This window comes from Bubalus bubalis, chromosome 1 (genome assembly GCF_019923935.1).
Source record: "Bubalus bubalis isolate 160015118507 breed Murrah chromosome 1, NDDB_SH_1, whole genome shotgun sequence".
Lineage (NCBI taxonomy): Eukaryota > Metazoa > Chordata > Mammalia > Artiodactyla > Bovidae > Bubalus > Bubalus bubalis.
This window is the reverse complement of record NC_059157.1, coordinates 198955135-198980937: the sequence shown is the minus strand read 5'-3', so window position 1 is coordinate 198980937 and position 25803 is coordinate 198955135. Positions and strand designations below refer to the sequence as shown.

General features: G+C 43.3%; 1 protein-coding gene across 10 annotated transcripts in view; it reads left to right on the top strand.

Annotated features, from left to right (window-relative positions):
* Positions 1-25803, top strand: part of TBC1D5 (TBC1 domain family member 5) — a 586162-nt gene that overhangs the window by 479980 nt on the left and 80379 nt on the right. For all 10 annotated transcript variants that reach the window (XM_025287205.3, XM_025287148.3, XM_044938556.2 and 7 more), the window contains one exon: positions 33-118. In XM_025287205.3, coding sequence (XP_025142990.3) covers positions 33-118 — 86 coding nt within the window. The remainder of the gene's footprint in view (positions 1-32; positions 119-25803) is intronic.

Below are 25803 nucleotides of genomic sequence, written 5' to 3'. Positions count from 1 at the left end.
TACATTTTAACTTATTGCTTTTTTTTTTATAGAGAAATCCACGACCAGTGACTTATCAATTCCATCCAAATTTGGATTATTACAAAGCCCGAGGAGCAGACCTCATGAATAAAAGCCGGTAAGTCCTCTTTCTCTGATGGAAGTTCTAAGTCACTAAGATATTCTTGGAGATTGTCAGGAAATTTTATGCATTTGCTGAAAATAATTTTCCAGTTTTTAGCATATCAGTGGTTAATTCATGTAATGAATCTCTGTTAAATAAATTATCTGAGTTTTTCTTTGAGGTGTGAGAGAAGGATGTATGTTGATGTCAGTGGTCATAAAAATTAAATAAATACCAGAGTACTTGTTACAGATTGAATTTTGGCAACTTCATTTTTCTAACACTAATAAACCTAAAATAAATTGTGCCTACATGTATAATCTCTTTCTAGATCCTTTCTCTTGATTGAAAAGAGGCAGTTCTATAATATATGTTTAAATTATTTCAGTAACAAAATTAAAATTGGGATTCCCAACTGTCTTTAGAACTGCACAATAAGCTTATAAATGCATCTTATGTGTGCATTTGTGATTACATACATAGAAACTTTAAGGGTCACTGTAGGAATAAAAAATCATTAAAATACTTTTAAAAGAAATTCACACTTGCATAAAGGGTTGATGAAGAGTTTTGTTCTTTCATAATACCATACTCAGATGTCTCAAGAGTTGACTTGTCAAACCAGAACCATCTCAAATTAGAACTTAATTTCGAAGTTTACTCTGAAAGACTGAAATGTTAGTCATGATAAATGCTGCAAGTTGTCCAAATTTTCTTCCTTAAGCATTTTGACTGTTGCTAGCTTTTCTTCAGTAGAAGTTCAGCAACCTAAGTATACACGGATGGAGTATACTTACATGATATGTTCTTCTCTTACTTCGAGTTAAAAAAAAAAAAAGACATAATTCCTGACACATTGAAACCCATAGTCCAAGGGATGAGAAGGATTTTATAACAAGACAGCTATATTTAAACCTGCAGTATTTTTAAATCCCGTGTCCTTGTCTGAAATCTGCCCCTTGCTCTGATGGGCTCCGTGATTATGAGAAGCAGTTCTGCAGCCCGCGAGGCCCTCGGGAGCTCTGGTCTTGCCGTGCGGGGTCTCCGTGGCAGGCGCTGGCTCTCTCTGGCGACACTGAGTGGGCTGCTCTGTACGTGCAGTGCTCGGGCTTCCGTCGCAGTCGCTTCTCTTGCTGTGGAGCACAGGCTCGGGGCTCGCAGGCGTCAGAAGCTGTGGCCCGCGGGCTCCAGAGCGCTGGCTCAATACTTGTGGCACCTGGGCTTAGTCGCTCTGTGGCATGTGGGATCTTCCCAGACCAGGGATCGAACCAGCGTCTCTTGCACTGCAAGGCATATTCTTAACCACTGGACCACCAGGGAAGGCCTGAAGCGCTTTTCTGTTTGTCCATCTGGTTTTTCTTTCATAGATAAAAGGTTCATTCCCTGTAGTCACTTTTGTTCATTTAGTTTCACACATTTTTCTGGTGCCAGACTGCCTTGCAGAGAGTGGACAAACCAGAGAAAAATCCCTGCCCTCAGGAGTCTTACCGTCTAGCCACTTGTGTTTCCTTCCTTTCGTGTCAAGCATGGAGGCTGGATATGCTCTTTAAAGTGTGTGTGAGGTCCTTTCTTCATGCAGACTCTTCCTAGCTGAAGTCCCCTCTGGCCCCTGGGCTCCACCCCGCACCTGCTGTGCACCACCCTGGCCCCCAGGTGAGTTTTCACAGGACCTAATTCTCGATTTACAGCAGAGTGTACCTCATTCCCACTGAAACTCCCAAAGGCTCAGCAGTCTGCTCCTCTCCCCCTGCCCCTCCCTGTCTCCTTCCTCCCACTGGAGCTTTCCAGGGCTTTCCCTGTTCCCCTCCCACCTCCGTCTTTCTCTGTGGCTTCAGCGCGAACATCATCTCACACGAGCCTCTTTCTCTCTTTAAGACCGTATTGAGGTATGGTTGATTTACAGTGTTGCGTTCATTTCTCTGTCCAGCAGAGCGACTCAGTCATGCATACATGCATCCTTCTGTTCTTTTCCACTGTGGTTTATCACAACATGTTGAATATGGCTCCCTGTGCTGCACACTAGGACCTTGCTGTCTGTCATCCTGTAGATGAGTTTGCATCTGCTCACAGTCCACCCCTCCCACCCACCCCCACCCCACCTTGGCAAACACAGATCTGCTCTCTATGTCTGTGAGTCTGTTCTGTTTTGTAAATACATTTATTTATGTCATATTTCCTGGAGAAGGAAATGGCAACCCACTCCAGTATCCTTGCCTGGAAAATCCCACAGAGGAGCCTGACGGGCTGCAGTCCACAGGGTCGCAAGAGTTGGACACGACTGAGCGCCTCCACCACCACCACCGCGTCGTATTCTAGAGGCCACATCCAAGTGATGTCATTCAGAATCTGTCTTTCTCTGACTTACGTCGCTTAGTATGATAATCTCTAGGTCCATCATGTTGCCACAAATGGCAATTATTTGCTTCTTGGTATGACTGGATAGCATCCTCAGTATCCATGGACCACATCTTTACCCATACATCTGTCGCTGGGCATTTGAGTTGTGTCCGAGCCTTAGCTGCTGTAAGTCGTGCTTCTGTGCGCACAGGGTGCGTGTGTCTGTGTGACACCCAGCAGCGGGGTTGCTGGGCCGTGCGGCAGCTCTGCTTTTAGTGTTTTGAGGAACCTCCGTCCTGTTTTCCCTGGTGGGGGCACCAGCGTGCACCCACCCCCAGTGCGTGGGGGCTCCGTTTGCCCCACGCCCTCTTCAGCATGTATGGTTTGTAGACTTTTTGATAATGGCCGTTCTGACTGGTGTGAGATGATATCTCATTGTAGTTTTGATTTGCATTTCACATCTTATTCTGTGCCCGTTGTCCATCTGCGCATTCACACAAGCCTCTCTCCGTCTCTGTTTTGTCTTCACCTCCCTTGATCCCTCTACCTGATTGCTCCGCGTTGTTGTATTCCCGTAGCATTCATTTCTCACTGAAGCCATATACATATGTGTCATCTCTCTCCCCAGTCTCCACACTGAGGTCTAAGCCCCTGCAGGCAGGTCGCTTGTCTTACCTACTGAGGGCACCTGGGATAATCCTTGCTAGTGTGAGGAAGTTGATATCTGTTGTGTATACATGATTCTTTTTTTTTTTTTTTTTTTTTTGCATTTTTCAACATCTCCTTTTCTTCTTTTTCAAAGAAGGAAATAGACTGTACCCTTTCCTTTTCCCCTTCATGTTTTATTTTCCATTTGGCTTTCTGTCCCTGCATTCTTCTCAAAATTGTTGGTTCTGTTTTATGTATTTTCTTGTAAGCACATTGAGATCCCTATATGCAGTATCATTGTAAAGACTAGATGGCAGCTTTCTCATCATCACCATGACAGTTTCAAAGCCTGAAACTGAAAGTGACCAAGTGAAGTGTAGTGTGTGAAAACATCACAGACAAGTTGAAGTTTAAAGATGGTGTTGGGAAACTTGACAAATCTTTTGAAAAGATATCAACTTATAACTTCAACACACACCAAAACAAATTCTGATTTAATCAGAGTTCACTCAAACAAGCAAACATAGAAATAAAACCCAAGTGTCTGACCTCTAGTTACTTGACTTTTTATCCTTAAAAGTCATGGAAGAAGTCACAAAGGGAAGGACCTATGGATTTTATTGCACAATTGTTTCTGAACAGATATGTCAGAAATGTTTTTAAAAAAATGAATCAAAAGCAAACAGAAAATTGGGAAAATATTTGTAAAGGAAATGACTGACAAACTATAATATCATGAATGTGTGGAAACTTGCACAGTTCAGTAAGAAATCACGATCCTGACTCAGGGGCCGTCCCGCCTCCTGCTATGCTCTTCTCTGCCCAGAGGACCTCACCCCAGTTCCCGGCATAGGTTCCATTTGTGACTGAAGGGCCCTTCGTTTGTGTCTTCAGCCTGACTTCCTTCCTTGAACTCCGGGCTTGCTTGATTGCACTGAACTCTTGGTTTCACCTCCACACACCTGTTACCCCGCAGTGTTCCTCAGTAACCATGAATGTCTTGACCGGCTGACCCAGCCTTAGAACGCCTTGGGCTCCTCTCTCTCCGTGACATCACATCAGGTCCATCAGCAATGCCTGCTCAAACTGTGTCCTGAAACAGTCCCTTTGCTCTCTCTGCCCTGCCAACACTGAGTCGTGTGTCCTTGCCAGTCTCCCCCGACGGCCTCCTAACTCGTCTCCCGGTGCAGGTCCGATCTTCCGCTCAGAGCCCTTAGTGGCTTCCCAGCACGCCTGACCTCAGGTCCACCACTGTGCAGTGCTGCAGGGAGGCCCTGCGAAACCTGGCTCCTGTCTCTGCACCCCCGTCAGCCCCCTTCAGGAGCTTTGAGCTGGCTCTCCGCGGGCCGGGGCTCTTCCCTGATAACCCGGCTCACTGGACTCTGGCCACCCCGGCCCGCTGACCATCCCCCAGCTCCTGGTCAGGCCCCTTCAGGAGCTGTGAGCTGGCTCTCCGTGGGCCGGGGCTCTTCCCTGAGAACCCGCACTGTGCCTGACCTTTCTCTCTGCTCACACCCCGCCTCTTCAGAGAGCCCCTCCTTGACCGCTGTGTCTAAAGTAATGGACCCCTTCACTCCTTTTATTTTGCTTTGTTACTGTTTTTGTTTTTGTGGATTTTTTTAATAGCAGTTCTTACCACCTGAAATTGTATTTTTAGCTTTTTATTCTACTTTTTGTGTGTTTTTATTGTTTCTCACATTGAAATTTAAATTCTGCATGTTTTATTGTCTTGTATCCTCAGCACCTAAAACAGAGCCTTGAATATAGTATGGACTCAACAAAAGAAGGATTGCGAACAGCAATAAACCTCAAAAGGCTGGTCAAACTCATAATTAGTCACAGAAATGCAAATTATAACACCTGTGAAGTACCGTTTTTCACCTTTCAAAATAGTAGGTTAATAATAAATGAGGCAGATCAGATCAGTTCAGTTCAGTCGCTCAGTCGTGTCCGACTCTTTGCGACCCCATGAATCGCAGCACACCAGGCCTCCCTGTCCATCACCAACTCCCGGAGTTCACTCAGACTCACGTCCATCGAGTCAGTGATGCCATCCAGCCATCTCATCCTCTGTCATCCCCTTCTCCTCCTGCCCCCAATCCCTCCCAGCATCAGAGTCTTTTCCAATGAGTCAACTCTTCGCATGAGGTGGCCAAAGTACTGGAGTTTCAGCTTTAGCATCATTCCTTCCAAAGAAATCCCAGGTCTGATCTCCTTCAGAATGGACTGGTTGGACTTCCTTGCAGTCCGAGGGACTCTCAAGAGTCTTCTCCAATACCACAGTTCAAAAGCATCAATTCTTTGGCGCTCAGCTTTCTTCACAGTCCAACTCTCACATTCATACATGACCACAGGAAAAACCATAGCCTTGACTAGAGGGACCTTTGTTGGCAAAGTAATGTCTCTGCTTTTCAATATACTATCTAGGTTGGTCATGACTTTCCTTCCAAGGAGTAAAGGTCTTTTAATTTCATGGCTGCAGTCACCATCTGCAGTGATTTTGGAGCCCCAAAAAATAAAGTCTGACACTGTTTCCCCATCTATTTCCCATGAAGTGGTGGGACCAGATGCCATGATCTTCGTTTTCTGAATGTTGAGCTTTAAGCCAACTTTTTCACTCTCCACTTTCACTTTCATCAAGAGGCTTTTTAGTTCCTCTACACTTTCTGCCATAAGTGTGGTGTCATCTGCATATCTGAGGTTATTGATATTTCTCCTGGCAATCTTGATTCCAGCTTGTGTTTCTTCCAGTCCAGCGTTTAATAAATGAGGCAGAGATGAGTAAGTCCTAGACACCTACTGTACAGTCTAGGCCCATAGTTAACGATGCTGTTATGTACCTAAGATTTGCTAAGAAAGTAAATCTTATTTTAAGTGTTCTCATCACAAAAAATAAATAAAAATAGTCCTAATAAATATAGAGGGAAGGAGGAAACGCTAAGGGGTGGGGGTACGTTTATGTCATAGATTGTGGTGATGGCTTTGCAGATGCATGCTTACCTCTAAACGCGTCAAGCTGTGCACATTAAGAAGACACAGCCACTGCAGGTCTGAAATGCCTCAATAAGGTGACTTGAATGAGCGAGTGAATGAGTGACCAACCCAGAAGGAGCATGGATACCCGTAGTCACCGGTTTAGGGAATGTAGGGTGAAAGAAACTTGATCATCTTGCTAAAGAATACTCCCAAGTCTATATGTAGCCCTTACAACTACCGCATTCTTCTCTAGAAGTTGGTTTATTTTACCATTACTTTATCTAGGATGAAAAGACTATTGTAGCTATTGTGAAACCTATTGTGAAACCTATTGTGAAGCCCTTGGCAAAGGCCCCTTCAGCTGTTTAATGCCCAAGATGTTTCTACCAGGCTGGACCCTTAAACCGTAGCCTTACAACTACTTTTCTTAGGTGTTTAGAGGCTATTAAAGAGTTCCTGCATCGGGGCTGTCACTGAGCAGCAAGACAGGCTCTGGGGCTGATCCAGAGGGAAGGCGTATCTTCATGGGGGAACCCCCGGCAATGATGCGTGAGTGGAGGACAGGCAAGGGCAGGCAGGTACCTGGAGGGCAGGGAGCTAATCCATGCCATGTCTGGACGCAGTCCACGGCAGTCATTATCCAAATGAGAGATGAGGATGCAAGATGACATGTGATTTCACGGATAAGAATATCTCTAGAAATCAAGAAGCCTGATTTCTCTTCTCTGCCTTACCATGGATTGCTGTAATTAAGTCTTTAACAGCAAGTGCCTAGGTATTTTCGTGATCGATTTTCCATTACGTGTGTGGGTAGCATTCACTGTGCTCTGATTTTACTTAGCTGCACATTTCTTTTTAAAAATGGGAATTGACATTTCCTTATTCATTCAACTTTTGAGCTCAAAACAACAAATTAACACTCAAATCCTGCTCCAATTTTGTCCTTAAATAACCATAAATTACTTCTATAAATAAAAAATAAGCACATCTAAATTGTGACCAGTCTTCAGAAAGACCCATCTGATTTATTTAGGAATTTGTGACTTCTGAAATGCCCAATAGAGTATTCATGGAACAGAATTTCATAGTTTTTAACTATTGCAATCTCTTACAGTAAGAGTAAAATCACATACCTTCTACATTCCAGAACACTCACAGATTTTCTGTTTTGAAAGTGCCACACACAGTTTCTTAAAGGGTGTAGTTTCTCTGCTCTTGCAGAGGTGCTGAAACATCCACACCTGAGCTGGCAGCAGGGCCTCAAGCCACATGCCTCTGTATGCAGTGGCCCTTTTTACGCAGCTCCACGACTGGAGGTCTTCTAATTTACTTTAGTTGATTGAGTGAGGCCTTGGTACAGATGGAAGAAGCCAAGCTGGGCTGCAGACCAGCAGCAGCATCCTCCGTGCTGATACCCCAGCTCTCCTCTGCCCCGTGCCACAGCCGCAGCAGCCTAATTGGCGCCAGTAATGAAAGATGCCAGAGTTAGAGCTCGGGATGTAGGCCCTTTCCAAAGGGCCCCCTGTCCGGATGCCTGCATGGGGTCCAGCAGGAAGCCAGGCTCTGGGGACAAACGCTTTCCAGTAAGGGAGCCTCTTCTGGGCTCTGCAGACGTTCCCCACCTTCCGCCACTGGGCTCCGGATGACAAGGGCACAGCAGTGTCCTGTCCATGTTTACCCCAAGAATGCCTGGTGCCCAGTGATTCTCCATCTCTTCTCAGAATCAGAGTCTGCCTCCGCTTCAGTTCAGTTCAGTTCAGTTCAGTCACTCAGTCGCATCCGACTCTTTGCGACCCCATGAATCACAGCACTCCAGGCCTCCCTGTCCATCACCAACTCCCGGAGTTCACTCAGACTCACGTCCATCGAGTCAGTGATGCCATGCAGCCATCTCATCCTCTGTTGTCCCCTTCTCCTCCTGCCCCCAATCCCTCCCAGCATCAGAGTCTTTTCCAATGAGTCAGCTCTTCTCTGAGGTGGCCAAAGTACTGGAGTTTCAGCTTTAGCATCATTCCTTCCAAAGAAATCCCAGGGCTGATCTCCTTCAGAATGGACTGGTTGGATCTCCTTGCAGTCCAAGGGACTCTCAAGAGTCTTCTCCAACACCACAGTTCAAAAGCATCAATTCTTCGGCACTCAGCCTTCTTCATAGTCCAACTCTCACATCCATACATGACCACTGGAAAAACCATATCCTTGACCAGACAGACGGACCTTTGTTGGCAAAGTAATGTCTCTGCAATTGAATATGCTATCTAGGTTGGTCATAACTTTCATTCCAAGGAGTAAGCGTCTTTTAATTTAGGAGTCTTCTTCTCAAGGCCTGGCCTACTAAGCACATCCTCCCAGAAAGCTCAGACCTTCTTCCAACAGTCTTCTTATACTCGGATCTGACTTGCGAGGGCAGGGGCCATGTCTGCCTGTGTCCCTGTTGTCTCCTTGTTACCTGGTATGGAGAGCGCGTTCCAACGTGGGTGAAATGAGCGAGCACTTTCTGGCTTCATGTATACAATAGCCGTGCTGATGTCGGGGACGGAGCCCTCGTATTCCCAGGGCCCGGCACAGTGCCTGGCACTGTGTCTAGTACTCAGTAGTTTAATGACTGAATAAATAAATACTGCTTTGAATACCTAAAAGGCATTATAAAATTCTTCTAGCTAATTTCCATATTATATGGTCCACAAGAATTTTTAAATGAGGCTTTATTATATTTACTCTGAAGTATTTTATTGCTAAAATATGGTAAAGAAATAATATGCTAATAATATTTCCCGAGTCATGAAGCCAAGAAGTCCATGGTTATAGTCCATTAGTAGTTAATTGGCTAATCAGAATTTCAAAGGACACTGATTTCTATATAAATGTAATTTTGTGATATTTTTATGCTCAAATAGGAGTTTGTGTTATAAGCACTTCTATGTCTGAAATGCTCTTTCTCTTGTATCAAAGAGAGTTGTTAATTCCTAACCAATTTAGGTAAATTGGTAACACTATCTCCTTTTTAGGGCAGAGTAAATAAATCTTTCTCCTTTCTTAAAAAATGTAAGTATAATTTGTACATAAGACACAGATCCTAAGTGTTCAGTCTGATGAGTTTGGATAGCTGTGTACACTACCCCTCTGCATGCAGGCTCAGTTGTGTCCAGCTCTCTGCGACCGTGTGGACTGTAGCCCACCAGGCTCCTCTGTCCATGGGATTCTCAGGCAGGAATACTGGGGCGCCTGCCATTTCCCCCTCCAGAGGATCTCCCCGACCCAGGGATCAAACCCGTGTCTTGTAACCGCCATCTAAGACAGTGTATCTGGAGTGAACATTCCTGTCACCTAGAGTCCCCCCCGTCCCCCCCAGTTGGACGGTCATACCCAACTCATCATCCCGAGGCAACCACTTTTGATTTCCACTCCCTTGTTTCAAGAGTTTCCCCTTTTCTTGGTCTTGCCATGACTAGAGACACATAGTATGCACTCTCTTTCATTCAGATTAGTGTGCTTGCACTTCATGCATATTGTTTTTCGTATACCAGTAGTTTCTTTCTCTTCTTGGGCTGTATTCCACTATATGATGTACCACAAATTGTTTATTCTGTTATTGATGGATAGTGGGTTATTTCCAGATGTGGAGTGTTCTGAGCAGGACCTCTATGAACGTTCTTATACAAGTGTTTTGATGTTTTCATTTGTTATTGTTGGTTTTGGTGGATATATGTTTATGTTTCCCTTGGATAAATACTTAGAAATTAAATTACTCTGGCTCAGTTGCTAAAGAATCTGCCTGCAATTCTGGGAGACCTGGGTTTGATCCCTGGGTTGGGAAGATCCCCTGGAGAAGGAAATGGCAACCCATTCTGGTACTCCTGCCTGGAGAATCCCATGGACAGAGGAGTTCGGCGGGCTGCAGTCCATGGGGTCACACAGAGTTGGACACGACTGAAGCAACTTAGCATGCATAGGATAGATGTATGTTTAACTTTATAAGAAACTGCGAACTGTTTGACCAAGTAGTTATACCTTTCTCCATGCTCACCAGCAATATTTGGGAGTTTTAACTGCTCTTCCTCTTTGCCAGCATTTGCTACTGTCAGTCTTTCTGATTTTGTCTATTGTGGTTGGTATGAAACGGTATCTCATTGTGTTTTAATTTAGATTTTCCTGAGCGTCTTTTCATAGCATGTTGGTGATTCCTTTTTGGACTGTCCCAGTCGTCTGCCTGTCTTTGATGGGTTGTTTCTCTTTTTTATTCTTGATTTGTGAGGATTCTGTATATGTTTTGGGTAGGAGTCTTTGTCTGATAAATGTACTGCAGATATCATCCCCCAGCGTGGAGCTTGCCTGTTTGTTTTCTTAATGATGCCTTTTAATGAGCAGAAAACTTTCATTTCAGTGACATTTCTTCTTTCAGTTTTCTTCCTTTATGGCTGGTGCATTTTGTTTTCTTATCTATGAAATCTCCTAAGATCCATCTAAGTCTCCTTTGTTCAGGATCCTGAAGACCATGCTTGGCTTCACTGGTTCACTTGAAGGACTCACAGAATTCAGAAAAGCTGTTATACCCACGTTTATAGTGTATTATGGCAAAAGGACACAGATTAAAATCAAGAAAGGAAAAAAGCTGGTGGTGTTGACTGAAAATGAGCAGCCTAGAAAGTTGAGAGTCGTGTTTTACTTGGCAAACTTTCTGAGGACTTCAAGTCCAAGACAGGACTCTCAGCTCGCTCTGAGGGCCTGACCCAAAGGCGCAGAGAGGGAAGCCAGGTTACACAGGAGTTTGTGCAGCGAAGGCTGGGTAGTCAGCATCGAAAGATCACTGCTAATGAAAGGAAACCCAGGGTCTCACGTGAAGGGGTGTAGTGCTTTCTGTGTGCGGGAGACACAGGAGTCTGCGCTCGCCGCAGTCCCCCCTTGGACCTGCGCCTCGCTGTCTGGGGCCCTCAGGTGCGCCATGCTGCGGCTGCAGCGGTGGGCGGCTGGTCGGGACCTCCGGTGCCCACACTGAGTCCCTCAGCACTCACGGGCAGGGAGGCTGTGCTGTGATGGCCTGAGGGCAGCGGCACCTGGGTTTACTGGTGCGCAGGCAGCAGTTTAATTCGCAGTCCAGGAGAGGCCAGGCGTGAGTTTCGTCTCAGTGGAGTGCTTAAATCCGCCTGGTCCTTGCAGGGCTGCGCGCAGGAAGTGCTGCCTCGGGGACGTTCCCCAGCACTTGGTCCCCTCGGACCAAGTGTTGGACGACAGCCGTGCAGGCAGGGAGCAGCCCTGTGGGGACATTAGCTGTCTGTCTCCAGGCCCCTGGAGGCCGCGTGGAGACGCGAGGCATGGCCCAGCAGGAAACAGAAACCGACTTTAGCCCAATTCCCATTGTTAGTGCACACTGCTTGCTGTGGTCAAGGTCCCGGGTCTACAAAGACAGGGTTACAGGACAGACATTCCAAGGGCTAGAGGCTCCCTCCCACTTGTCCCTGCAGGGCGGGTCCTGAACTGCAGTGTGCAGGGCTTGGGGAGCCCAGGCACGCTGAGTTAACCCTGAAAGTTCCAGAGATACTCTGTACTCTTCTCAAAACTGGCGTGGTGCTAACAGTTGCATTAGATCTGTGGTCCACGTCAAATCAGCGTGCGTGGAGTGAGGTAAACATTGAGGTCCGTCTTTTTCGGTACAAGTATCCAGCAATTGGATACCAGTTATGTAAAATCCTCTCCTTTCTTCATTGAATTAAACTGGATCCTTGGCTGAGAATCAATTGACCATAAAGATATGAGTCTATTTCTGGACACTCTCTGCTTTCCCTAGTACCACACTTGCTTAATTATGTAGCGTCACAGCAAGTCTTGATTTTCTTTTTTTTATTATTTGGCTATTCTTGGTTCTTTGCATTTCCATATAAATTGTAGAATCTACATGTCAGTTTCTCTAAAAATTATTGGGATTTGATTGGAATTACATTGAATCTGTAGGTCAGTTTGGAAAGAACCGAAACTTTAGTAAATCCATGACCGTGGACTGTCTCTTCATTCAGTCTTCACATTCTCTCCATACTGTTGCATAGTTTTTAAGAGCACAGGTCTTATAGGTTGTTTTTCATTTGAGAGAAAATAACCCCTCTGTTTTCTGCATGTAACCTGCCCTGCCTCGGACTGCACTTTTTTTTGGCTGCACTGGTCCCTTGTTGCCTTGTGAGGGCTTCTCTAGCTGCAGTGAGGGCTGCTCTTTGTTGTAGCTCGAGGGCTTCTCGGTGCACTGGCCTGTCTTGCTGTGAAGCACAGGCGCTGGGCGCGCGGGCCTCAGTGGCTGCGTGCAGACTCCAGGGCACGCCTCAGCGGCTGTGACGCAAGGCCTAGGTGCTCCCCAGCACGTGGGATCTTCCCAGACCCGCCTGAACCCTTGTCCCCCGCATCAGCTGGCATGTTCTTATCCACTGCACCACCAGGGAAGTCCAGGCTGCACTTTTTTTTTAATGTAACTTTTTTCTTGGAATTTTACATGGCCTCATACATTTGTTTATATTTATTGACTCCCTTTCATTAAAACTTGAAGGAAAGTTTCTTAAAACATAACTTTTTTCCTTAGAACTCTTAAGAGTCGATTATTGATATATGTTTAAGTATAGCTGCATGTGATTTTTTTTTCAAGTGTGAAGATATGTAGTGACTCTCAGAGAAGGTAGACAGGTGATAGGGCAAAGCTCCCCAACAGGTGGCAGCTCAAGATCGTTTCCTCTTCCGTTCTGCTGTGTTTCCCTAGACCAGAAACTCCTATGGGCCACGGTTCACGGGAGAGATTTGTATCCCTCAGACACTGGGTCAGAAAATAAATTAGTTGAAAATGACTGTCCTGGAATAGAAACCTCGAATTTTATCCCTGCAGATAGGTCTTAGGGAGTTATCTCATGATTTTTATATAACCACGGTCTATGCACAATTGCTAATTATTTGTTACATTAAACAAATATTCTCAATTATATTCAGACCCAGTTAGCTGAGCCCCACAGTCTAGCTTATGTCCACCCTCTTACGGGGCCAACTTTTCTGGCCCTGACAAGCGCTGCTTTTGCTTCCCATCACGGTAACAAGGACTTACATGCTACACGCAAAATAATCATCATCTGTACAGCTGAAAGGAGACGTTTCACCTGAGAGGCAGATTCCTGAGGAATGAGTAATAGCAAGCTAATTTTTATCATATAGTTTTTATAAAGACCTATAAAATCTTGAGTTTCATGATATACGGAGAGAGTTCATTTTCTGAGATAGCAGAAACCTCAAGATATGGCAAACAAATTAGAATTAAGTATAGATGTCCTTCATTGAAGCAAGTTTGATACACTCAACATTAAAGGTAAAGAATTAAGAAAGTTGGAAACTACTTTGTTTTATAGAATTTGAAACCTTTAACTTAGAGAATTTGTGAGTACATCCCAAATGTTAGCTCAAATGTTAGAATCATCTTGAAAAGTATTATTTTGCAACCATGACAACTGTTTTAAATATTTAAATAAAAGATAGATGTATTTAATAAGCATGAAAGAAGTAAATAGGAATCATAATCCCGGGTAGGTCAACAACGGCAGGGTAGGAAATTATAGAGATGCAAAGAGAGTATCATTTCTATCCTAAAACCAAAATCATGTGTTTATATTTACTTTTTCCAACAACTTGCACTTAAGAAGGTAATTTTAAACTAAGTTATATATTTTTTTTGATGGAAAAAAGTGTGGGTAGAATGAGATGAGAAAATGATAGAAAGGAGATTTTGATGGAAGGAAAGGAAAAGAAGGGAGAAAAGTCTCAGAGGGAAGGTGATCCTAGAGGTGGAAGGAAGGGCAAAAAGAATGGAGACTGAGGGTGGAAACAGGAGGCAGGGCAGCCAGGGAGGCCTCCGAGCTTGAGTTGGGTCTGGTCACCATCCCACATGGGCCCTTGCTGGCCTCCAGGCCCCTCTGTGACCTTGCGTCTCTGCAGGATAGTGACTGCGATGTAGGGGGCGGCTGGCCCAGCCCAGCACCTGCTGTCAACAGAGGCAGAAGGGGCTCTCCTTGACCTCTGCCTCTCGCCCCCGGCAGGAAGCCTCCTTGTCTGAAAACGATTTCCTAAGCTTTGCTTAGACAGTCCCAGAAATGGAGTGCTTACATTTTAAGTGGAGCCTGTCAAATCATTAGGAAGGATTTCCTGGGTCATAGCCTTCTGTCTCCTGTGACTTTCTGTAACTTTTGCACCTCGTCTCGTTTTCAGAGCCGCGTGCAGAAGCGCTGCTTTTGCTCCTGGCAGCTCTCCTGTCGGTGGACTTGTGCCCCTGCCTCGTTAGCCGTTCCTCTTCCATCATAATCGGCGTGTCTCCCTACTCTTCTGCTCCGTTTTATAGACAAAACTCAATTCTGCCAGAAATTCATGCGTCACCAAAACTGTCTGCCGTACTTGTACAGTTACCGCCTACAGCACAGACGCTCACCTGTTCCAGTCATGTACTACAGTCACAGCGAAGAATAACACGCTTACTATCAGAAGTAATTCATACATACAGACACCATATTTACTTTTGAGGGGTGCTTCACAGGGTACAGAATTCTACGTCGCTGGTTTTTTCTCTCAACGTTTTATTCACCGCAGTCTCTCCTGCATGCATGTTTTCTGAGGAGAATTTGAATGTGGTTCTTATTTTTGTTCCTTTATATGTAAGCTGTTTTTTCGCCCTCTGGCTTTTTTCAGGTTTTTTTGTTTTTTTTTTTTCTGTGATTTTCTATAGTTTAAAAATGATATGACTCAGTATAATTTTTTTTTGGCATTTCTATTGCCTGATGTTCTCTGAGCTTTCTGGATCTTTGGTTGGTTGTCTGACATTACTTTGGGAACACTCATAGCCATTGTTGTTTCAAATGCTTCTTCTGTCGCTTTCTTGTTTCTCCTTCTGCTGTTCCCAGTGTGTGTCTGTTAGACCAGTTACAGTTGTCCTCCAGTTCTTGGATATTCTCTTCTGCTTTTTCTGTCTTTTTTCTATTTGCTTTTCAGTTTGGAGAGTTTCTATTGAAATATCCTCAACCTCAGAGATTCTTTCTTCAGCCATGTCCATCAATAATAAGCCCATCAATAATAAGCCCATCTAAGACAATCTTAATGTTACAATATTTTTTATCTCTATCATTTCTTTTTTTTTTCTTTAGAATTTCCTCCTGTCTGCTTATATTTCCTATTTGTTCTTGCCTGCTGTCTACTTTATTCATTAGCGTTCTTAACATTTTAATCACCGTCCCTGGTGGCTCAGACGGTAAAGCTTCTGCCTACAGTGCAGGAGACCCGGGTTCAACCCCTGGGTTGGGAAGATCTCCCGAAGAAGGAAATGGCAGCCCACTCCATTATTCTCGCCTGGAAAATCCCTTGGATGGAAGAACCTGGTAGGCTATAGTCCATGGGGTCGCAAAGAGACATTTTAATCATAGTTATTTTAAATTTCCAGTCTGATCATTTGATCATTCCAGTATCCCTGCTAAATCTGAGTCTGGTTCTGATGCTTTGCTTGCTCTCTCTTCGAACTATGGTTTTTTGCTTCTTGCTTTTTGAGTGCATCTTTTCTTTATTTATTTTGGATACTTGGGCATGTTGTACTGGGTAAAAGAACTCCAAAAATAGGCCTTTAGTACTGTGATAAGATGTGGAGGAGAGAGGAAGCATTCTGTACTCCTATGATTAGTTCAGTTCAGTCGCTCAGTCGTGTCCAACTCTTTGCGACCCCATGGACCGCAGCACGCCAGGCCTCCCTGTCCATCACCAACTCCTGGAGCTTACTCAAACTCATGTCCATCGAGTCGGTAATGCCATCCAACCATCGTCATCCTCTGCATCCCCTTCTCCTCCCACCTTCAATCTTTGCCAGCATCAGGGTCTTTTCCAGTGAGTCAGCTCTTCTCATCAGGTGGCCAAAGTATTGGAATTTCAGTTTCAGCATCAGTCCTTCCAATGAATATTCAGGACTAATTTCCTTTAGGATTGACTGGTTTGATCTCCTTGCAGTCCAAGGGACTCTCAAGAGTCTTCTCCAACACCACCATTCAAAAGCATCAATTCTTTAGCACTCAGCTTTCTTTATAGTCCAACTCTCACATCCATACATGACTACTGGAAAAAACGTAGCTTTGACTAGACGGACCTTTGTCGGCAAAATGATGTCTCTGCTTTTTAGTATGCTGTGCTATGAGTAGGTCTCAGTCATGTAGTGAGCCAGGGCCTCTGGGCTCTGAATTTGACACATGACACCTTAGGGTAGGACAGGAAGGCTAGAGAGGGCTAGGATTAGGTACTTCCCTTCCCCCAGGTCAGTTAGACTCTGAACAATTCCCAGCAGGTTAGACTCTGATTCAGTGTTTCTCCTGAGGGTAGACCATTGAGAACAACATGCTCTGGTGTATTTCAGACAGTTCCTTTCCCTCTACCCTTGTCCGAGCACACTTTCTCATGAGAGCCTGGCAGAAGTCCAGGACGTAAAGCTGACGTAAGTCTAGTTGGCCACTAAGCCCTGTGACTGGGTGCCCCTTGGAGATTGTAACTTCCGGGTTTGTCCACACAGAGCCTCTAGCAGCCCAGCTGCAGCCCCAGCTCCCTGCCCCAGCACTGGTTCCTGCGGGTTTCTGCTCTGAGGGGCCATGATGCTCTGTATTCACCTGTCACTCTCTCCAATCTGGGAGTAGCAGTTTGCCCGTTGACCTAACTTCTTTTAAAGAGCTATGAAAAAGTTGAATTTTTTTTTTTTTCAGTTTGTTCAGCTTTTTATTTGTTGTTAGGACAGAGTAGAAACTTCCAAAATTCTTACATGCTGGACTGGAAACTAGAAGTTAACTTGCCTAGAATTAATGCAGCCCCAGAATTTTATTTTTCTCCAACATCAGCATAGGCTCAGATTAGCCTTGGGGACCAGACCAAAGCATTCATGTTTGGGAGTTTGGTTGTTTTTTTGTTTTGTTTTAATATGAATTAGTGTTAATCCATACCTCACTATTCTATGTATAGTGTGCAATTGTAAAACATTTTAACCTAAGTGCATACGCTTTTTTTAATCTCCATTAAATTTTATCTCTCACTTATTTCTCATGCTGCCCAGTTGAAAGTATTTTAAACTTTGATTGCTTTATCTGATAACAGTGGGTGGCTCTGTAGCTTTTGTCTCACATTCATAAGCACATGTTCTCCTTCTTCAAGTCATGAAACTGTAGGGTTTTCTGTCCAAAAGGAGCACAGTGTCATACACCTCAGACCCCTTGGTTTAAAGATGAGGAAGTTAAGGTCCAGACAACAGGCTAAGTAACTCTTCCCAAATTACATAACTCTGACAGAAGATTATGACCTTCAATTTAAAAAAAGTACTGGTGAACAGGTCTGTGAATTGTCAGGAGTGCTAGAAGATTCAGCAGTACACATGAGATACCGTCGTTCAGGTGCAGCTAAGTGTGTATTATACTCACTGACACCTTGATAAAATCTAATAGAGGTCAGCACTTCAAACGAGAAATAAAGTTGTCTTATTTTTTAAATTAATTTTTATTGGAGTATAGTTGCTTTACTGTGTTAGTTTCCGCTGTACAACAAAGTAAATCAGTTATACGTATACCCCCTGTTTTTAAGATTTCGTTCCCTTTAGGTCACCACAGAGCACTGAGTAGCGTTCCCTGTGCTGTTCAGTAGGCCTTTATTCGTTATCTGTTTTATACACAGTAGTGTCTATATGGACTTCCCAAGTGTCTCCGTGGGTAAAGAATCTGCCTGCAATGCAGGAGAAGCAGAAGACACCCACTCCAGTACTCTTGCCTGGAGAATCCCACGGACAGAAGAGCCAGGCAGGCTACAGTCATTGGGTCGCAAAGAGTCACTCACAACAGAAGCAACCCAGCACACACGCATGCACTCAGCGTATTTATATCAGTCCCAGTCTCCCAGTTCATGCCACCTACCCTTCCCCGCCTTGGTATCCCTAAGTTTGTTCTCTATGTCTGTGGCTGTATTTCTACTTTGCAAATAAGTTCATCTGTATCATTTTTCTAGATTCCACATATAAGTGATGTTATGCAATATTTTTCTCTTTATGACTTACTTCACTCGGTGTGACAGACTGTAGGTCTGTCTGGGCAAATGGCACAGTTTTGGTCCTTTTTATGACTGAGTAATATCCCACTGTATATATGTATCCACCTCTTCTTTATCTGTTGATGGACATTTAGGTTGCTCCCGTGTCCTGGCTGTTGTAAATCGTGCTGCTGTGAAATTGGGGTACATGTATCATTTTGAATTATGATTCTCTCTGGTTACATGCCCAGGAATGGGATTGCTGGATCATATGGTAGTTCTATTAGTTTTTGATGAACCTCCAAACTGTTCTCCATAGTGGCTGTACCAATTTTCATTCCGACCAACAGCGTAGAATTCCTTTTTCTTCCCGCCTTCTCCGACATTTGTTGTTGGTAGACTTTTTGACGACAGCCGTTCTGACCAGTCTGAGGCGGCTCCTCACTGCGGCTTTGATTTCCACTTCTCTAATGATTCGTGGCAGTGAGCACCCTTTCATGTGTGTGTTGGCCTTCCATGTGTCTTCTCTGGTGAAATGTCTGTTTGGGTCACTGGCCCGTGTATTGATTGGGTTGTTTGCTTTTGATATAGAGCTACGTGAGCTATTTATATATTTTGGAGATGACTCCCTTGTCAGTTACTTTGTTTACATCTATTTTCTTCCATTCTAAGGGTTCTCTTCTTGTCTTGCTTATGATTTCCTTTGCTGTTCAAAAGCTTTTTTAAGTTTAATTATGTCCCATTTGCTTATTTTTGTTTTTCATTACTTTTTGAGGCGGGTCAAAAAAGATTTTGCTGCAATTTATGTCAACGTGAAAGGCAAAGGAGAAAGGGAAAGATATACCCAACTGAATGCAAAGTTCCAAACAATAACAAGGAGAGATAATAAAGGCTTCTTAAATGAACAATGCAAAGAATTAGAGGAAAATAATAGAATGGGAAAGATTAGAGATTTCTTCAAGAAAATTAGAGATACCAAGGGAACATTTCATGCAAAGATGGGCTCAAGAAAGTACACAAACGGTAAGAACCTAACAGAAACAGAAGATATTGAGAAGAGGGGACAACAATACACAGAAGAACTGTATCAAAAAAGTCTTAATGACCCAGATAGCCGTGATGGTGTGGTCATCCACCTAGAACCAGACATCCTGTAGTATGAAGTCAAGTGGATCTTAGGAAGCATTACTACAAACAGAGGTAGTGGAAATGATGGAACTCCAGTTGAGCTATTTCAAATCCTAAAAAATGATGTTGTGAAAGTGTTGAGTTCAATATGCCAACAAACTTGGAAAACTCAGCAGTGGCCCCAGGACTGGAAAAGGTCAGTTTTCATTCCAATCCCAAAGAAGGGCAATGCCAAAGAATGTTCAAACGACCGCACTGTTTCACTCATTTTACATGTTAGCTGGCAAGGTAATGATTGACATTCTTCAACTTAGGTTTCAACACTATGTGAACTGAGAACTTCCCGATGTACCAGCTGGGTTTAGAAAAGGCAGAGGAACCAGAGATTGAATTGCCAACATCCATCGAATCATAGAAAAAGCAAGGGAATTCCAGAAAAACATCTACTTCTGCTTTATTGACAATGCTAAACCCTTTGACTGTGTGGATCACAGCAAACTGGAAAATTCTTACAGAAATGGAAATACCAGACCACTTTACCTGCTTTCTGAGAAGCCTGTATGCAGGTCAGAAAGCAACAGTTAGAACTGGACATAGAACAACAGACTGGTTCAAAATTGGGAAAGGAGTACAACAAAACTGTATATTGTCACCCTGCTTATTTAACTTCTATGCAGAGCACATCATGCGAAATCCTGAGCTGGATGAATCACAAGCTGGAATCAAGATTGCTGGGAGAAATACCAACAACCTGAGATATGCAGATGACACCACTCTAGTGGCAGAAAGTGAAGAGCTACTAAAGAGCTTCTTAATGAAGATGAAAGAGGAGAGTGAAAAAGTTGGCTTAAAACTCTACATTCAAAAAACTAAGATCATGGCATCTGGTCCCATCAGTTCATGGCAAATAGATGGGGAAACAATGGAAACAGTGGCTGACTTTATTTTGGGGGGCTCCAAAATCACTGCAGACAGTGACTGCAGCCATGAAATTAAGATGCTTGCTCCCTGGAAGGAAAGTTATGACTAATCTAGACAGCATATTAAAAAGCAGAGACATTACTCTGTCAACAAAGGTCCGTCTAGTCATGACCAGTGGTCATGTATGGATGTGAGAGTTGGGACTATAAAGAAAGCTGAGCGCCAAAGAATTGATGCTTTTGAAGTGTGGCGTTGGAGAAGACTCTTGAGAGTCCCTTGGACTGCAAGGAGATCCAACCAGTCCATCCCAAAGGAGATCAGTCCTGGGTGTTCATTGGAAGGACTGATGCTGAAGCTGAAACTCCAATACTTTGGCCACCTGATGTGAAGAGCTGACTCATTGGAAAAGACCCTGATGCTGGGAAAGATTGAGGGCAGGAGGAGAAGGGGAGGACAGAGGATGAGATGGTTGGATGGCATCACCAACTCAATGGACATGGGTTTGGGTGGACTCCAGGAGTTGGTGATGGACAGGGAGGCCTGATGCGCTGTGGTTCATGGAGTCGGAAAGAGTCGGACAGGACTGAGTGACTGAACTGAACTGAACTGAACCTGATGCACAGAGCTGACTGATGCAAAAATTCTCTGATTCTGGGAAAATTTTAAATCAGGAAGAGAAGAGGGCAACAGAATATGAGTTGGTTGGATGGCATCACTGACTCAGTGGCCATGAGTTTGAGTAACCTCCAAGAGACAGTAAGGACAGGGAAGCTTGGCATGCTGCAGTCTGTGGGTCACAAAGAGTCAGATAAGACTTAGTGACTGAACAACAACAAATGTCAGATAGTCTTCTGCCTGTGTTTTCCTCTAAGAGGTTTGTTGTGTCTGGCCTTACATTTAGGTCTGTGATCCATTTTGAGTTTGTTTTTGTGTATGATGTTAGGGAGTGTTTTAATTTCACTTTTTACGTAATGCTGACCAGTTTTCTCAGCACCACTTATTGAAGAGACTTATCTTTTCTTCATTGTATATCCCTGCCTCCTTTGTCAAAGATTAGGTTAACATGGGTGTCTGAGTTTATCTCTGGACTTTCTCTCCTGTTCCATCGATCTGTATTTCTGTTTTTGTATGAGTGCCATACTGTCTTGATTACTGTATTTATGTAGTATAGTCTTTAGTCAGAGAGCCTGATTCCTCCAGCTCCATTTTTCTTTGTCAAGATTGCTTTGGCTATTTGAAATCTTTTGTATTTCCATACAAATTATACAGTTTTTTGTTCTAATTCTGCAGAAATTTCTGTTGGTGATGTGAGAGGGATTGCACTGAATCTGTAGATTGCTTTTGATAGTATCCTGGTTTCCACAGTGTTGATTCTTCCAGTCCAAGAACACGGTGTATCTCTCCCCGTTTGCTTGTGTCGTCTTCGATTTCTTACATCAGTATCATACAGTTTTCTGTGTACAGATTTTTGCCTCCTTACATAGGTTTATTCCTAGGTATTTTATTCTTTCTGTTGCAGTGGTAAATGGGGTTGTTTCCTTAACTTGTCTTTCAGATCTTTCATTGCCGGTATATAGGCACGCAAGAGATTTCTGTGCATTGGTTTCGCATCCTGCTGCTTTGCCAGAGTCGTCGTTTAACTCCAGTCGTTTTCTGGTGGCAAGTTTAGGATTTTCTCTGTGTCGTATCGCGTCATCTGTAGACAGTGACAGTTTTACTTCTTCTTTTCCAATATGAGTTCTTTTTGTTTCCTTTTCTTCTGTGATTTCTGTGGCAAGGACTTCCAAAACTATGTTGAATAAGAGTGGCGAGAGTGGACGATCTTGTCTCAGAGGAAATGCTGTTTGTCACCGTTGAGAAGGATGTTTGCTGTGGGTTTGTGGTTTATGGCCTTTATTATGTTGAGGTAGGGTCCCTCCATCGGAGAAGGCAATGGCACCCCACTCCAGTACTCTTGCCTGGAAAATCCCATGGATGGAGGAGCCTGGTGGGCTGCAGTCCATGGGGTCGCTGAGGGTCGGACACGACTGAGCGACTTCACTTTCACTTCACACTTTCATGCATTGGAGAAGGAAATGGCAACCCACTCCAGTGTTCTTGCCTGGAGAATCCCAGGGACAGGGGAGCCTGGTGGGCTGCCGTCTCTGGGGTCCCACAGAGTCGGACACGACTGAAGCGACTTAGCAGCAGCAGCAGCAGCAGCAGGGTTCCCTCCATGCCTGCTTTCTGGAGAGTTTTTATCATAAATCAGTGTTTAATTTTGCCAAAAGCTTTTCCTGAATCTATTGAGATGATCGGATGGCTTTTATTCTTAAGTTTGTTGACATGGTGTATTATACTGATTTATTTGCATATATTGAAGAACACTTGTGCCCTATTTGATCATGGTGTATGATCCTCTTAATGTGTTGTTAGATTCTGTGTGCTCATATTTTGTTGAGGATTTTTGCGCCTATATTCATCAGTGATACCGTCCTGTAATTTTCTATTTTTTTGATATCTTTGTCTGGTTTTAGTATCACAGTGATGGTGGTCTCATAGAATGAGCTTGAAAGTGTTCCTCTCCCTGCAATATTGGAAGAGTTTGAGAAGGATGATGTTAGCTTTTCTCTAAATGTTTGATAGAATTCACCTGTGAAGCCATCTGGTTTGGGACTTCTGTGTGTTGAAAGATTTTTAATCACAGTTTCAATTTCATTGCTTGTGATTGGTCTGTTCATATTTTCTGTTTCTTCCTGGTTCAGTCTTGAAAGGTTTTACCTTTCTAAGAATTTGTCCATTTCTTCCAAGTTGTCCATTTTATTGGTATGCTGCTGCTGCTGCTGCTAAGTTGCTTCAGTCATGTCCGACTCTGTGCGACCCCATAGACGGCAGCCCACCAGGCTCTGCCGTCCCTGGGATTCTCCAGGCAACAACACCAGAGTGGGTTGCCATTTCCTTCTCCAATGCATGAAAGTGAAAAGTGAAAGTGAAGTCGCTCAGTCGTGCCCGACTCTTAGCAACCCCATGGACTGCAGCCCACCAGGCTCCTCCATCCATGGGATTTTCCAGGCAAGAGTACTGGAGTGGGGTGCCATTGCCTTCTCTGTTATTGGTATGCAGTTGCTTGTAATAGTCTCTTATGATCCTTTGTATTTCTGCGGTAACAATGGTAACTTCTCCCTTTTCATTTCGTTTTATTGATCTGAGTCCTCTCCCTTTTTTTCTTGAGGAATCTGGCTAAAGGTTTATCAGTTTTTTTCAATCTTCCCAAAGAAACAGCTTTTAGTTTCATTGATCTTAAGAAATAAAGTTTTCTTAGAACAACTTGTTTTTAGTGAACCAGACGGGCTGCTTATAATAAATTCAACCATTTCCAAGTAATTAGTAAAAATATTTGTATAAAGCAGCTTATTTAAGTTTGGTTTCCATAATTCCTTTGAAAAAATCAGAGTTTTTCCTTATTTCCATTATTCAGGTATTTGTTTCTGTTTTCATTTAACAGAACAAAATGAGTAATAAACAAAATAAACCCAACTAGCTACAATTTTAAATGTATGTAAATAACAATTGAATCAACAGACTATTTAAAATTGGAGGAAAATCTATGATGCTGTTGCTTTAATCAGATCCAAATATATAGCTTTAAGTGCTTTTATTGGGAAAAAAAGAAAAATGAATGAATGAATGGATGAACCAAGCATTCAACCTTTGGGGACATAGATGAAAATAATTAAAAATCAGTTTAAAACTCATTCTTTTGACAAAAATATAAGCAAGCATCTAACAAAATTTTATTACCAAAGGAGTGAGGTAAACAAGTATTAGATACTTAATATTAGACTTAAAAAATAAACCTCTGGGTAAGAAGGAAATAAATCAGGGTGGTGTCAAGATTTGGATACCAGGAAGGAAAGGTTGTGAAGAATTTTTACAGAGACGGTACTTTTAAAACAAAAAAAGCTTTAGAAAACTTTTAGAAGGTTAATGAGAAAAGCTTATGATCCTGGTAGTAAAAAGGCATTGGAGAACTTAGGAGCTCTTTCAGTAAATGGAATGCAGGTTACAAAGCCAGGCTGCAAGAGATTGAGTTGGTAAAAAGAGGCAGCAAGAGTCACCATTTCCAGAGTTCCAGAAACTCAATAAAAGGGGCCCAACCATGAAGCCAGGTCAGGTTCTGGTACAGGTGTTTTGAAGGATTAGTGGATCTTCCCAAAAATGCCTCTGTTGCTACAGATTTAACCTGTTGAAGAAGCTTGTGCCAAAAGTAAATTCTTGGATCAGCTTTGAAGCTGTTCCTTTACATGGTACTATTTTAATTATAGCGTGTAGTGAACAACAGTACTGAAATTACATAGAACTAGGCACGCCGCATTAGATTTGGTATATTCACTGTCTTGGTAACTCCAAAGCCCTCTTAGCCCTCTATATACACTGGTCTCATCTTTATTCCAGTCTAGTCCAGTCCTCACTGTCCATCAGCTCTCTTGACAGCTGCATTAATTTTCATTCATTTAGGACATGTGATTTAATAGCCAGTAGTGCTTATTGCTGGAGAAGGAAATTGCAACCCACTCCAGTATTATTGCCTGGAAAATCCCATGGACAGAGGAGCCCAGTAGGCTACAGTCCATGGGGTCACAAAGAGTTGGACACTACTGAGCGACTTTACTTCACTTCACTTCACTTCAGTGCTTATTGCAGATTGCTTAGTACGTCTTGGGAAGAAGGCTGTTGCTAATATTTAAGCCCTGTCTTAGCTAACTTTCTCATAAACATTGTCATGCCTGAAACAAATGGACAGTGGGCAATATGCTCAGCATGCTTGCCCTAGAAGTACCTTGGTTAAGATTGTTTCTATCTGAAAATACACAGTCACCTTCAATAGTTGTTTTCAAAATAAAATACTCTTCTAGAAGCTCTGGGTACTGGATGAGGGGAAATCGGTTAAAAACAAAAACTATACAAAAAAGGATAACAGTGCTCATCCCCTTTTCAGAGCTATTCAGATGAAAGATCGCCCAGCGTGAGCTTGATCTACATGTTTTTCCTGGTTGTTAGCAGCAGTGAAGATGCATTAACCGTCGTCTCTTGATAACGTGCTAGCTGTGTCTTAGTACTTTTATCAACATATAAATTTTAGAACTGGCAATATGGGAATTCGACTAGTACATTTTTGTTTATAAAAAAGGGTAACAACATTATGACTTCTTCATATCTGTGAATTATGAATCTCGACTTGCAGACAAGCGAAACGAAAATGCAGTGGAACTTCAATATCGTAATAGCTCTTCTTTCCTCCACCACTGAAGAGAAGGGGCTGCACACAGGCTGCTGAGTGCAATGTCGTGCCAGAGGCGAAGGCCTTCTGAGTCCACAGTTTATGAGTGCTCTACATGTCGCTCATTCCTTTTCTCAATAAACATGCTTGAGTGCCTTCCCTGTTGCTCAGCTGTAATGTCTGTCCGTTGAAAGGCTTTACTTCCTGAGGAAGCAGCTGAAGATTACAAGTAGTGGGCCATCACTATATATCATTATCTATCAGGAAACATTGTTTTCAACAATTTTTGGAAGGACATTACGTAGCTCATTTCTTTAAAGATGAAATAATGCAAAATAAACCATTTGGAAAAGGATTTTTTTCACATTTAATTGTGTTATAAATCAATATCTCT